This window comes from Nanorana parkeri, unplaced genomic scaffold (assembly GCF_000935625.1).
Source record: "Nanorana parkeri isolate BGI_ZX_2015 unplaced genomic scaffold, ASM93562v1 scaffold43, whole genome shotgun sequence".
Lineage (NCBI taxonomy): Eukaryota > Metazoa > Chordata > Amphibia > Anura > Dicroglossidae > Nanorana > Nanorana parkeri.
This window is the reverse complement of record NW_017306311.1, coordinates 1,085,571-1,100,180: the sequence shown is the minus strand read 5'-3', so window position 1 is coordinate 1,100,180 and position 14,610 is coordinate 1,085,571. Positions and strand designations below refer to the sequence as shown.

Below are 14,610 nucleotides of genomic sequence, written 5' to 3'. Positions count from 1 at the left end.
GTTTCCAGTTGCATCATGCAGATGGCAGAGTGAGAATTTGGCGGCAACAGCATGAAAGCATGCACCCCACATGCATGAGTACAACCCTTCAAGCTGGTGGGGGCAGTGTTATGGTTTGGGGCATGTTTTCCTTGCATGATTTGGGCCCTTTAATTCGTGTGGAACAACGCCTGAATAGCACAACATACCAAAGTATCGTTGCTGATCAAGTTCATCCTATCATGTTGATGGCATATCCCAATGGAGATGGCTTCTTCCAACAAGACAATGCGCCATGCCACGGTGCTCGTATTGTGCAGGAGTGGTTTCAAGAACATGAGGGAGACTTTACCTTGCTTAGGTGGCCCCCACAATCACCATATCTCAATCCAATTGAGCATTTGTGGGATGAAGTTGAAAGAGCCATCAGGCAGCTGGTTCCACAACCATCAAATCTCACAGAACTGGACAGTGCTATTCATCAGGCATGGTGTCAGATTCCTCGCATCACCTTTCAACATCTTGTGGAGTCAATTCCAAGAAGAATCGCCGCAGTATTGAAGGCAAAAGGTGGCCCAACGAAGTACTGTAGGGGTGGTCATTATAATCTGGCCACTCAGTGTAGTGTCTCTTCTGGAAGATTTAAATTGCATTATAACCTTCTATGTAAAAGTATTATTGTACATTGTGTTACATTTTACTTGTTTGCTTTTCCATATTTTGTATGTTTGCAATTCATTTACAATACAGACATATAAATGATCCCTATACCCATAAATGTAAAAAACATCCCTCTTTACTGGCAGAAGCTAGTCTTTATCTATTGATATATTAGTCATATATGGATGGATCTGGCCTATAGACTTGTACTAAGAGAAGAAAAAGCAAGGATCAGTCATTATGCAATTCCTCTAGCCATCCTGCATAGACAACAAATAGGTTTGCCCCCATTAACACTCTACATCTACAATATTATATTAATGCTCACTGACAAGATTAAAACACTATAAAAATGATATTTTTCCGTAGTACAGCTAAAAGTAGAATCTATCTCCTGAAAGAGAACAGCAAATGCAAAAAAGTGCCCTGTGAGAATGTCACTATGAAAGATCTTTCCCCAGGTCCCTGGGCTAGAAGGAAGTAGTTATCCTCCTGTGTGGTATTCCTTAAGATGTTGGCTGCTGGCGCCTAAAGAATAGTAGCCTAGAGGAAGTAACTGTAACTGTCCTCACTGGAGATATAGTGAATGACTGGTTGAGTAAGGAGTATACACAGGAACCTTCTCAGCTGTCCTGCCTTAAAATACCAGGATTAAGATCGCACTAGAACATTAAAGGATAAGTATATTTTAAAACAAAGTGCACTTATCATCTTTTGCCTCCATCCACTGACCTAACCTAGCCTGCTCTCCCCATCCATAGAAGCATACTTGCCTAGATCTAATGGTCATGGTTCCACTGTTTGTTAACAGTGACCACTTGTGCATTACAGCCCCAGAAACTTCTTTGGGACTGTCTCTCTTCATCTCCAGGTTTGGGACACAACTCCATAGAAGTCTATTGGGGTGTAATGCACAGGCGTGACCAGGACCATCAAGACTTGTAGCGCTGGATGTAAGCTAACACTGAGGACTGGGGCCATTGTATCAAGGTAAGCACACATCTTTGGAGGGGGAGGGTGGGTTAGGTTAGGTCAGGGGAAAAAAGGAAGGCGAAGGCTGTTGACGTCATCGCGCATACGGGACGGGGGAGGATATTACACAGGGCGGCTTTTTCCTTTTTTAACTTTGAGTAGAATTGTCTGTTCACTAAATGATCATGTTTTTACGGATTACTCTATGAGCACTTTTTTTATTCCATGACGGTGGTGTTGAATAATGTAATATGAGCTGTGAGTGATCGTGGAAGGAGAGGTGGACGAAACGATCTGAAGCTTTTGGTGATACTGTGCCGGATTAGGGTGAAATATACCGCTGTAAATGACCTTCTGGGAACAGTTGGTCATTTTTATGAGAGCACTGGGATATACACTGAGTGGCCAGATTATTATGACCACCCCATCAGTACTTCATTGGGCCACGAGATGACTCCACGAGATGACTTCGTTGTGCCGCCTCTTGACTCCACGAGATGTTGAAAGGTGATGCGAGGAATCTGACACTGCACTATTGCCCTTCTGTTGTCTTGTACCAGTCTTGCCACTCTCCGTTCTGCCCTAACATTGACAAGTCGCTGACGGCCACAATTCGCACGTTCAGACCGAGATTTTCGGCTGACAGCCCAGTTTTTAAACACTTTAACAACAGCTGCTCTTGAACATTTAACGAGCGCCAACAATCATCCCACGTTCAAAGGCTGTTAAATCGCGTTGTCCACACATATCTTCAGAAAAAAATCACTTCTACTGTTGTGGTAAACAACCTACTTCCCTATTTATAATGGTCTGGCCCTCCAGCAACTTCAGCGCCAAATTATAGCTAATTTGCCTACAAACGTCATGTGGTCATAATAATCTGGCCACTCAGTGTATATACGCACTGGAACACTTTATTGGTGTAGACCTTATGTGATTTTAAGCATCATCGGCTGATTTTTTACTGGACTTTTACTGTTTTCACCTTGGGACACTTGAAATGATGTGATCATGGATCCTGATTAATATATGAAATGACCATATGAGATTTGATTATCACCTATAGATGCAGATTTTCTATGGTGAGATGGAAAAAGTGCAACAAATTCCTCCATCTAAGCTAAACTGTATGGATGGAGGAATCTCCCACTGAGCCAAGCTTCAGTATCTTGCTAGTCAGCCCTGCTGGCTCTTAAAACACCTGAACTATGCCTGCATCCAATCAGATTGTTCAGGTATTTTGACAGGAAGAGGGGCCCCCTAGCAAGATACTGAAGTTTGGCCCAGTGGGAGATTCCTCCATCCACACAGTTGAGCGTAGATGGAGGAATCTGTTGCACTTTTTTGCATCTGACCATAGGAAATCTGCAGATAATCTTTAGGTGTATGGCCAGTTTAGGAAGGGATGAGAGCCTAGTCTGGTGTTGGAGACCATCCATGTTTCGAGGATATCCTGATTTACCCCTCACCCTCCTTCTCATATTGTAATGTGCAACAAATCAGTTCTTGTTATAAGTTAACTAAAGTAAATGGCACCCAATTGATGCATTTGAAGTGTGCGTACTGTGCCTCCGTGGAGCAAGGTGGCATTACTGCAAAATGATTTGGTTGTGTAATGCGTGTGGGGAGCATTACACAACCGGGGAGCAACCGCTCTGGAACGCACCTCTTTCGGTGTGAACAAGGCCTTACATCAGGGGTAGCCAAACCCCGGCCCTCCAGCTGTGGTGAAACTACAAATCTCATGAGGCATTGCAAGATTCTAAAGACATTTTATCCCTGATCTTCTTTAGTTTTCTTGCAATGCCTCATGGGATTTGTAGTTCCACCACAGCTAGAGGGCCGGAGTTTGGCTACCCCTGCCTTACATTTTATCCCTGATCTTCTTTAGTTTCTTTAGTGAATCAGCCTCCGGGTTGTGTTGCATAAACATGTCAGGATTATAGGTATCACCTAATTAATCATCTAAGTAATGCTAACAGTGCAATACATTTAATATATCTTAATTGGGTTTTCTCAGCATTATGAAGCGTTAATGAAGTGGAAGTTTGTGCAACATACTCGAGATTTGATTAGATAATAGGACAGAAGTGAGAATTCCAGAATTGTAAAAAGTACAAGCAGTGTTGTTGGTGTGAGAACTGGATATACAACCATTTTCACTGTTATATAAGTAACCTGATCAGGTATGTAATACAGGATTAAAACAACTGGATACCAACAAGATAAATAAAGGGCATAAAAGAAAATCTCAATGGGTAAGTTAATCTTTTCAGAAAAAAAGACAAGTGTGCTGGATTACAAACCTCTGCATAATGCTGTCATTGGTAAGCGGTCTTTGGTTAATTTTACCACGTGACTCTGCTGACCAATGTGAATCTCTTCTTCTGGGATGTTGACCAATGACCGTTTGCCATTGCCAGCATGATGATGATATATAGCCTCCAGGGCTGAGTAGTAAAGTTTTGAAGGGTCTGTTTTACTAGCTAGCATGGTCACTGGTAGATGGTCATGACAGCAGCTAAGTGCAGCAGGGACCGGAGGAGTGGGAAGGGTGTTGTTAGTTAGGTCACTTTTTTATTTTTTGTGAAAGGTGAACTAACAATTTAAAGTTTTTCTAAAGAAAACACTTTTTTAAATTTTGAATAGAATTTGAAGCGTATTTTTTTCGTTTTGGGTAGGTTAGGAGTGGGTGAAAACACCTGTCGGTTTCTATTCTATTATTGATCATTATCATTGGGAGAGAAAGTGATGAGATCAAATGTACAGGTGAAACTCGAATAATTAGAATATTGTGCAAAGTTCATTTATTTCACTAATGCAACTTAAAAGGTGAAACTAATATATGAGATAGACTCATTACATGCAAAGCAAGATAGTTCAAGCCGTGATTTGTCATCATTGTGATGATTATGGCTTACAGCTCATGAAAACCCCAAGAACCCCAAATCCACAACCTCAAAAAAGTAGATTATTACATGCAATCAATAAAACAAGGATTGTACATAGAACAATATCGGACCTCTGAAAAGTACAAGCATGCATATGTACTCAGTACTTGGTTTGGGCCCCTTTTGCAGCACTTACTGCAATTACTTTTGCACGATATTCTAATTATTCGAGTTTCACCTGTAAGTAGTCACTGGAACAGAAATATCTTCAAGTATCTTCAAGTAGGTACAACGTTTAAAGTTCAGCAGCTTTTGAAGTATGTTTGTCTGCAGTTTGTCTGCAGATTTTATACGTGGGACGATGGAAACGATTATAGAAAAAGATACATTCCTTTCCCCTCCCCAATGACTATGCTCCATTGGTCAGTCACATCCCTTAAGAAATACCCCTAGCATTCAGATATAGGGAAGCATGTGTCCTGCTCTCGGAATGGCCAATTGCCGGGTCTGTCAAATGAGGAAAGTAAGGACATTATAAACCTTGGGTAAGCTCTGACATCACTCAACACAGAGCTTACAGAGGTTTCAACTCTTGGCTCCAATTAAAGAATGGGGTGGTGGAAAAGCATGGCGTGGTTAAATATACAGTAAGTGTAACGCTTCCTGCGAGCACGATGGCGAGTGTTGGATCTCAGCTGCGGAGGTAAGTGGAAATGGTTCAGTAGGGAGGTTCGCAGTAACACTTTAAGTCAGTGAGTGCAGTCGGAACCCCTTACACATCATACACCATTTATCCTGGGAGCATTGAGTTGTAATCTTGTTGTATAATCACGCTCCCAATTATATAGCATTGGGGCCGTGTTGTGAATTGTAGTTCGATTCCTTAGTTGCTTCACTAAGGATCGAACTAATCCATCTCATATGGTTTGAGGAATTACCGTCCAGGGTATATGGTGCAACAGTGTTTGAAGAGAGAGCCAGTTAACGTCACTAAGCCCACTATGAGTACATGCAGGTGACAACAACTATGGATAAGCAGCAATAATGGAGTAGATAGCAGAAGAGCAGAGAGGATGTAATATGAGACTTCCCCACAAGGTGGCAGTACCAACACTTCCCCTGTATATAGAATGGCAGTGATATACTTGCTGTTTGGTGAGAGTCCAGTCAGGGGAAGTGTATCTGTTCCTTGGTGCTGGGGGTATCTGCAGGCTGGATCGATGAAATGTAGCTCCAGAGGCTGGTCACAGGGTCTCTGCTCACGATGGGGGTTCCTAATAGCTTGCTCGACTTACTATTTTGCTAGAACGTCGAGCAAGTGTTCAGCCTCAGTTTAAGTAGGCAGAGGCAATTGTTGGGGGCGGAGCCGGAGACGAGACCCGACCCGAGCGTCTCCTAGCAACGGGACGCCGCCGGGCCTCGTCCGTCGCGTCACACTGCCTGTGAGAAGGAGAGGAGGAGCGCTGAGGAACGGCCGCCCGTTGCCTAGCAACTGGACGCCGATGACGGGGCCGTCCCCGCGCTGGCCTCAGAGTCCTGCACAGCCTGCGTTCCTGACAGTAAGTGGGTGAGGGGAGGGGACTGAAATGCATTTCACAAACAGTGGCACGAAGCTAGTGGTGCCTATAGCGATACATTTTTTTCCTTTTCAGAAAACACTGTTATCCCTAAGTGCACAAGATGCAATAAAAAGAGACAAAATCATTCTTGGCTGCTCTCTGGTTGCCCTTTCTGTTTTCCTTAGTGCCTTATTGGTCAGTGGGACACCTAGCACACTTGGAGCAGGAAGGGGTGGGTCATCCAGCAACCAGAAAAACACCTGATCTAGGTTTAGAAGAGGAACTAAATGTTTTTAAATACATTTAAAAAAAGTTTATATCTTTTTAAACTGATGTTTTATGTACTGTCTTTGTTATACAAATAAACATTAATTACACAGCAAAGGATTATCAAAGCAGAATAGGTTCACTAAAGATACAGTACAGTAGAAGCTGCCTTTCATCTTGCCTTGCCTGATAGAATCCTTGAAAGGAGCTGGCCAATAAGGAACAACTCATTCCTCTGACTTCTCTAAGTCAGTTGTGTTTGTAAATTTCAGCTTCAGCTACTGAGCTCTATAAACAATGGACTTTGTTCAAAAGAAGATAAAAGGAAAACATGTAAAACATGCCCAAAGCTCCAACTGTTGGCTGGGTTGAAAACTACATAATATTTACCAATATTTTATATTTTCCTAAATTAGAAAGAAAAATGTCTAAACTAAGGGAAAATTCCATTTGCAAAGAAAAAATGAGCTTGGCTAATGAGGTGAAATTGTCATCCAATCATGTGAGCGAGAATCCATTTTTTTTTCAAATTTTCCTGACACATGATTGGGTATTCTTTGTAAAATAAATGTTCACCTTCTGTCACCCCATTAACTATGATAAGTGCAAATTCACTTTGAAAGTGTACATGCTCTACTCCTTTAGTAAATCAGAGTCTGAAAACAGTATGCTAACCCATCATATGTTCCCTGTAATGGAATAATAGGATATCAGAGTTAACCATGCTCTGAAAATAAATGCTGGCACATGGAAAAACATCATGGAGAAACATGGAGAATGTCACTATCTTGATAAAGCACACAAGTAGCATGTAACACGATAGTAGGACTTGGTGAATTGCCTGTCTGAAATTGTTTTATAAGACTGCAATAAAGGTTCAGTTTTATGGACAACCTGTGGAAGAACATTTCAACTTCTTGGCAGAATTTTAACTGTGAGTATTTAGCTATTATCCACCTAAATGTTCCACTGAAGTAATAAAAGCAATTACCTCTGTGTTCCATAACACCACCATTGCGCAGAGAATAATCAGAATCATTGTTTGTATAAACTCCATTTATAGAACAGATAACACACTGTTTCTGCTGTTTGGAGCTTATTGTGCATACTTGTCATTTCCATCTCTTCCAGTCTAGGTGCCCAATGCTCTAATCAATGCAGGATATGTGCTTATAACTTAGAACAGAGAACCTGGCTTTATTAGGATAGTCCACCTAGACTATATTACAGTTATGGATGGTGTGCTGAATCATGGATTCTCTCATGTGCCCAAATGTTGTGATTTTCTAACTCAAGCTCACAGTCTCACCTTTACCCTAACAGCTATAGTCTCACTTTCCCAGCTTCATCTGAGCATAATGTTATGCAAATAACATAAATTAACTTAAATGAATTCACAAAAGGCTTCCTTGTATAGATGTGTTCTGTATACAGTCCATGCACAGAGCGCCCCCACAAATATAATTTCCTGCTCATGTGATTGGCTTAGGCTTCTTCTTCTGTTCCGGTTGGAGTGATCATGTGACTGCAACGGCATGAACCTCCCACGGAGCACTCAGAAAGTAAGGAGTAACTGCTGAAATTGGGAAGTGAGTGTAGTTACTGTAGGCAGCAGGAAGGATTGTGTTTAATCATTTATTTTCAAATCCCTACAATATATAGAATTACCAAGGGGATGATTTTCTTCTTTTTTCTCAGCAAGAGTGGAGCTATGTTTTAAATAGGAAGAGCAAGGTTGCCTTGAAATCGGCAGTCAGTTTTAGACTTTTGTTTTTTTTTAGCATGTATTACTAAGATTGGTGTATTCTGGTCCTTATTGTTGCTTCCTCCTTTCCAACAGATGTCAATGTCTTTGCTGCAGTTGGGGGGTTCCACTTTTCTTCTTTCAGAGCCTGTAGTCAGTGCAATGACAACAGGAGCAGCAACTCACGTGGTGACGTCACAAGTCAAGTTCCTGCTAGGAATGAAGATGCCTTATATATCTGGACCTTTGGGGATGTTCTATGTAGGTTCTTTACCATCTGTCTGTGTGATTTACTTATATAAACCTGCATCTGACTGTGGTTGTTTAGAGACCCTTTAAATGAAGGAAATTATTTGTAATCAACTCAGATTCACCTTTTTTTATGATATGCAGTAAGTTGTAAAAGGCAGTAGAACCTGCTCTTGGCTACCATAAACTGCACATCCTGCAGAAAGAACATATTCTGTAAGACTCTCATAACGTCCTATGTGTGGTGCTGGTTTTAGGGTGACATTAACAGTAAGGGCAAAAGGGACTCCTGCCTGGGATTTACCAATCTAAGCCCAGAATAATGTAGGATCTTATGGTGGGCCCCCTGCTATTTAGATACTGCAGCCTAGGTTCAGGCCACCAAAGCTGCAGGAGCACATGCATATATATAAGAAGAATAGACCAATCGTCTACTCATATAGGGGGTCTATTAGAGTGTGAGAAAAAACCTTCTTCTTCTACCTTGTATTCCAAATTTTTGGTCTATTGCTCTTTGAAGTTTCTACCAAACTATGTCTGCTCTTGATTTATTAATTGCTGTATATATAAGCCCAGGCTGGGGAACTTATTTAGTTTAGTGTTAGGGATCACGATTTGTAGAGGTGCCTTAACACTGCAGTGTAGTTTTACAAGCATTTGCAAACATAGGCTACAAAAACCTGTTTTTAACCCAATATGTTAAAACAGTTTAATTAGGTCCTTTGAAGTGACTAGCTGGACAACTAGCTTGGGAATTTTTGTATTTTTGCATTGTTCAGTGTATTGCCCTACTCATGCCTCCTATCTGCTTGTTATCAATTGATGAGAACGGCTGTCATTTATCTTGTTTATCTCAGTGTAGGGAGATGCTCAGACAGTGAACATTATGGGGAAAGATGGAGGCATACGGGGTGGCTTTTCTTGCTTTTGTCTATATTATTAATTAACGTTCTGACAAACTCTACAGCATTTAGGAACATTTACCTAAGATACACTCTATATGGACAGATTATTAAGCACAGGCTGTTTAGCCTTTCGGGATGCTTTGGCTTTGTCAGTGAAAATATGAGCACCGAGAGGAAACTCGTACAAATCCAAGGACATTAGAAACCAGATGTACACAGTGTTCTTGGTGAAAATGAAACAAAAAACACCAAACTCTGCAGATAGGGCCACTAACCAATGAGCCTCTTTATTTTTTTTCCTTTGTCCCTGCAGTGACGTGCACTTTGATAAAATGGATTTGTGCGCTGGAACTCCTTATACTAGTTTTTCACCTTCTTTTTTTCTTGTTGCAGATTTATATCTACATTTTCAAAAACAGCAACATGATCCAAATATCAGCCCTGTTGTTGTCCCTTCTGTCCCTCACAGTGCTCATTCTGACAAAAGAGCTGAATGAGAAGTATAAGAATCAGATCAAGTTTATTATTCCTATTGACCTGATACTAGTAAGTACAAATCATTTTATTGTATCTCATTAAAAATACAATATTTAAAGTGACCTAACACATTTCTCTCGCTATCCCATCTAACAGTACCTGTGCATGGAGGCTGCAGTAAGCTCTTTATTGCTCTTTATCTCATGTCACAGCTGAGGTCAGACAATAGAAACAAAAATAATCCCACCATCCCTCTCCCCCTGATAGTTTCTTCAAATTTCAGGCACAAAAAGTAACCATGGCACACATCTGGCCAGAATGTCCTCCAATGAAAAGATTCTGGAAGACTACTTTGTTGTACTTCAGGTTGACAGGTGCGCAAATCTCAAACTGCTCCCTGGCAGCATTAAATCTATCAAGAAATACATGATCTGTACCTTTCAGTGGCCAGTGCTGTCATTCCTCACCACTGGTGCTATCTAAAAAACTTTCTAGCTGAGTGGGTTACAGAGCTGGATTCAGTTATGCATTTGGATTGTCTGACTGCTGAGCCATACAGTAAAACAGAACAGTATACACTGACTCAGGCTGCATGGATGGTCTTCAGAAACTCTGAAGTGTTCCACAACATTCTGTCTAATTTATGCAACATAATTGCTTACTTGACATAGTGGAGGTGTGAGGGGGTAAATTCCATCCCCCACACACACACTTCACCTGTCCCCCCAGCCCCTAAAAGTCCCCCTACCCCTCCCTTTCAAACTGTAGTAGTGATTGGCACTTAGACTCAGAATTTAATGATTGGATCTTGAAGAGATTTACAATTGCTTGACATTAATAATGTTTAATTAATTTGCATAGACCCCAAGGAAACTGAAAATATATGCGCTTTATTCTCTCTACATAGTAGCAGTGAAATAACACACACGCACACAGAATTAAAAGGAAATGAAAAATATCATACAAGATGTGGCAATTAACAGGAAACACAAATGCAACACAAAGGCAATGGTCACAATATGCAGGCAACTCAGTGGGAACATTAACAATATGTGGGCAATAAAGGTTGGCAGCACACCTGCAATCCTGACAGTTAGTAGGCAACAAATATGGACAACACACTGGCAGCCATGACAACATTCAGGCAACGATAAGCAGTTGTGATAAGACATGGGCAACAAATAGGCAGTGCTGGCAATTTCAATGGGAAATCATGACAATACTTGGGTAAAAAATGTGCGGTTGTGACAATACATGGGCAACAAACAGACAATCATGCCAGTACTTTAGAAGCAATGGGCAATTGTGGCAAAATGGCAATGGTAGCAATACATTAACAACCAAAAGATAATCGACCATTTAAGGGCAACAACTGTGCAATAGTAGCAATACATGAACATTCTTGACAATATTTATGAAACGAACAGTGGTGTCAATTAGGGGTGTCAAGACAACAGTTCAGATACCAGTGCCGATACTTGGCATTTTCACGAGAACTACCAGGGTTGCAGGGCTTGCAGATGGGACTGGGCCCTGGCGCTCCACCACTGTCCCGAAATCATTAATCTGTTTTTTTTAGAAAAACTATCACATGACACTAAACAAAAATGTATCAGGACTTGTATCTCTGAGTACCTGTAGAAGTATCAGTACCTGTAATTGGTCTGGAAAAAATGGTATCGGTACATCCCTAATATATATACATATATCTATCTATCTATCTATCTATCTATCTATCTATCTATCTATCTATCTTTTATGAGTTTTCCTCTAGTCTAGTCTTGAAACTGGAAAAGTATCTGTACTTGTACTTATACCTCATATAGTACTTGCTATCTGAACATTCCCGGTCTCAATACCGGGTAGGAAAAAGGCATTCATAAAAAAAAAACATGAGCAACAAGGGGGCAATTCTGGAAATATTATGAAAACATTTGGGCAATTCTGACAATACATGTGCAACAAAGGGGTAAGATTGGCAATACACTGGCAACAAATATGCAATCATGACAGTATATTGCTAACAATGGGAAATCTTGACGATACACAGGCAAGAAATGGGAAGTCATAACAATACATGCGCAACAGTGGCAGGACTTGTGAAAGAAAGACTAATCATAATAATACCTGAGCAACAAATGGGTAATGGCAGCAATACATAAACAACACATAGGTAAATATGGCAGTACAATGGCAAAAACCAAATAATCATGACAAAACATTGGCAACAACCAGGTAATCATGACAAAACATTTGCAACAACTAGGTAATCATGACAATTCATTGATGACATACTTTCGGTTTGGTCTAGTTATCCTTTCTAAAGTTTTCAGAAATCAGTTCCAATCAGCTAATGTCTCATTTACCTTGCTGACTTTGGTTATCCCCCATAACATATTTTGTAGTTGTTATTTCTTACAATATTGCATCACCAATACATTGCAATATGCTTTGTAAAATGTAAAATCAGTATTTTTCTTTATCATTTACATTCAGCATCCATCCATGAATTAGTAGAAAACATGTTGTTTTCTGTTATTGCACCTCAGGCCATGGTATAAAACATTTTTTTTAACAGTCCCATCATTATAAATTGAAGGAACAGGCATCCAGGTCAAAAAGCTTAATCCTGTGACCTCTAAAAAAATTAATTATAGTAAAACTAGAATAATTAGTAATTACTTATGAAAACTAGATGCATATAGCACTTTAATGCAATGACCCTTCCCAGTTTGCTAATAGTACCATGTTCTCATCCTTTACACAGATCACGGTCACCTCCCTTGCTTGTTATTTTGCCAATATGGAAGAGGATTATGGCATTGAAGTAATCGGATATATTCCAAAAGGGTAATATTTTGGTATATATCTTGGTACGGGCTAGAACCTCCATTATTATGCAAAATGCCTGAGCCATAGGATTTTCTGGACGTGAGATCTTTCTAAATATTTTAATCTTTCTAAAGTTTTTCTTCTTTCACTTTAAAAGTCCTGATTTCTTTTCATTACCACAATATTATCAGCATATGTTCTGTACTGTTTTGTTTGACTGAGTAAGGTGACTGTAGTGTTATCTGTTATCTTTTTCATTACATACTCTAGGGTGAGGTTGAACAAAGCAGTAGAATTCTTATCACCTTGCTCTAGTGTTCTACTGATAGTAAATTGTTTTGTCAGAATGCCCTGTACACATACTTTCCCTTTTACGTCTTGAAAGCCAGACTTCAGGGAAACAGCTAAATACACAGTTGAAATACATACTGTATATGGAGTTGTTTTTCCTGCTAAAGGGTTTTTTATTTCTGTCCGCCCAGTCATAAGATTTTTTAGCCAGGCCTATATTTTACGTATGTAATTTCAACAATACAGCTAGGTCATCACTCTTCCTCCAGACTGCGGTAGGACTGTGAAAGAGCAGCAGCACATTCTATGTCAGCACATGTACACTACAGAACACCTGATTGGCTCCTTGTGCTGTGACCACCCCCTCCCATGCCTGTCCCTTCAATGAGCACTGGAGGAACAGAGAGAGGGGAAGGAGGAATCCCTGCAGGGAGCAGTGAATGATAGCCACCACCCTCTGCAGAGAGAAGCCGTGAGCTGAGTAATCAGCGGTTTGTGATTGCTCAGTTCTCCATCCATATAGCTAATGTGTACAGCTGCAGTGTCACACACAGGCTCAAACTATTGGGAAGAGTGCGTTTTACTCTTCCAATGGTTCTCCTTTAAAGAGATAGTCAAGGTAAAGTGACAGTGTTATTGTAAAGTCTACACCCTCTTCCTCCCCAAACCCCTGATGCTCACCTTGCCACCACTATCTCATTGAAAAGACAAGGTGACGGTATCTATTTAAGACTACTGGAAAGTTCTAGTGCTGAATGGATGTTTCCGCATGTCCCTAGTTTATGTGTGAGTGACCGATCTTCAACATGAGACCAATATTGTGAAACTCCTTCATAGGTAGAGTACAAGTGTAGTTTGTTAGCATGGGGCATGCATTATGTCTCCTTTCTCTTAATATGCCTTGTGAACTTTGGAGATGTCTATTCAAGTGTGGTACTGCAAGCTGAACCTACCAAGCCATAAATCAGCCCAGTCACTATTTGTCAGGTTTCCTTTTGTTCTGTTGTTTCAGAATTCCTCTTCCTCAGGCCCCAGAGATGGATGTTCTACAGCAGGTTGTGGTGGAAGCCTTCAGTGTTGCATTGGTTGGATACACAGTTTCCATATTTCTTGCCTATAATTCAGCCAAAAGATTTAAATATTCTGTTTCTGAAAATCAGGTAAAGTCAAAATAATCTATTTCACCATCGATTGTGTTGGAAATTGCTTTGATCTCACCAATGCCCATAACTCGTAATCTGATTTTTTGAGTCACTACAGCTGAACCAATGCAAATATTACTCAGTATTTTTACTTTAGTATCATTCATAATGCCCACATAAGCATAATAAATTACATTTCAAAAGGATGTTCTTATGTGTATAATAAAAATGGACTATTATACAGTTGTGTGAAAAAGTGTTGGCCCCTTCCTGATTTTTCATAGTTTTGCACGTTTGTTATCTTGGAACTCTGCAATGCAGGCCATTTTTGCTCAGTCTCTTTCTTATGGTGGAGTCATGAACACTGACCTGAACTGAGGCACGTGAGACCTGCAGTTCTTTGGATGTTGTTGTGGTCTTTTGTGACCTCTTGGATGAGTCCTCGCTGCGCTTATTTTGGTTGGCCGCCCACTCCTGGGAAGGTTCACCACTGCTCCATGTTTTCGCCATTTGTGGATAATGGCTGCCACTGTGGTTCGCTCCAAAGCTTTAGAAATGGCTTTATAACCTTTTCCAGACTGATAGACCAGAGTTAAGTTATGTTTTAACAGGGGTGGGGGGGGGGGGGCAAACACTTTTTCA

General features: G+C 40.5%; 1 protein-coding gene across 1 annotated transcript in view; it reads left to right on the top strand.

Moving 5' to 3' along the window:
* The window catches only part of SLC26A7 (solute carrier family 26 member 7), a 38,931-nt gene that overhangs the window by 14,089 nt on the left and 10,232 nt on the right, over positions 1–14,610 (top strand). Inside the window, exons 4-7 of the mRNA XM_018571976.1 lie at positions 8,169–8,333; positions 9,620–9,772; positions 12,471–12,553; positions 13,839–13,986. Coding sequence (XP_018427478.1) covers positions 8,169–8,333; positions 9,620–9,772; positions 12,471–12,553; positions 13,839–13,986 — 549 coding nt within the window. The remainder of the gene's footprint in view (positions 1–8,168; positions 8,334–9,619; positions 9,773–12,470; positions 12,554–13,838; positions 13,987–14,610) is intronic.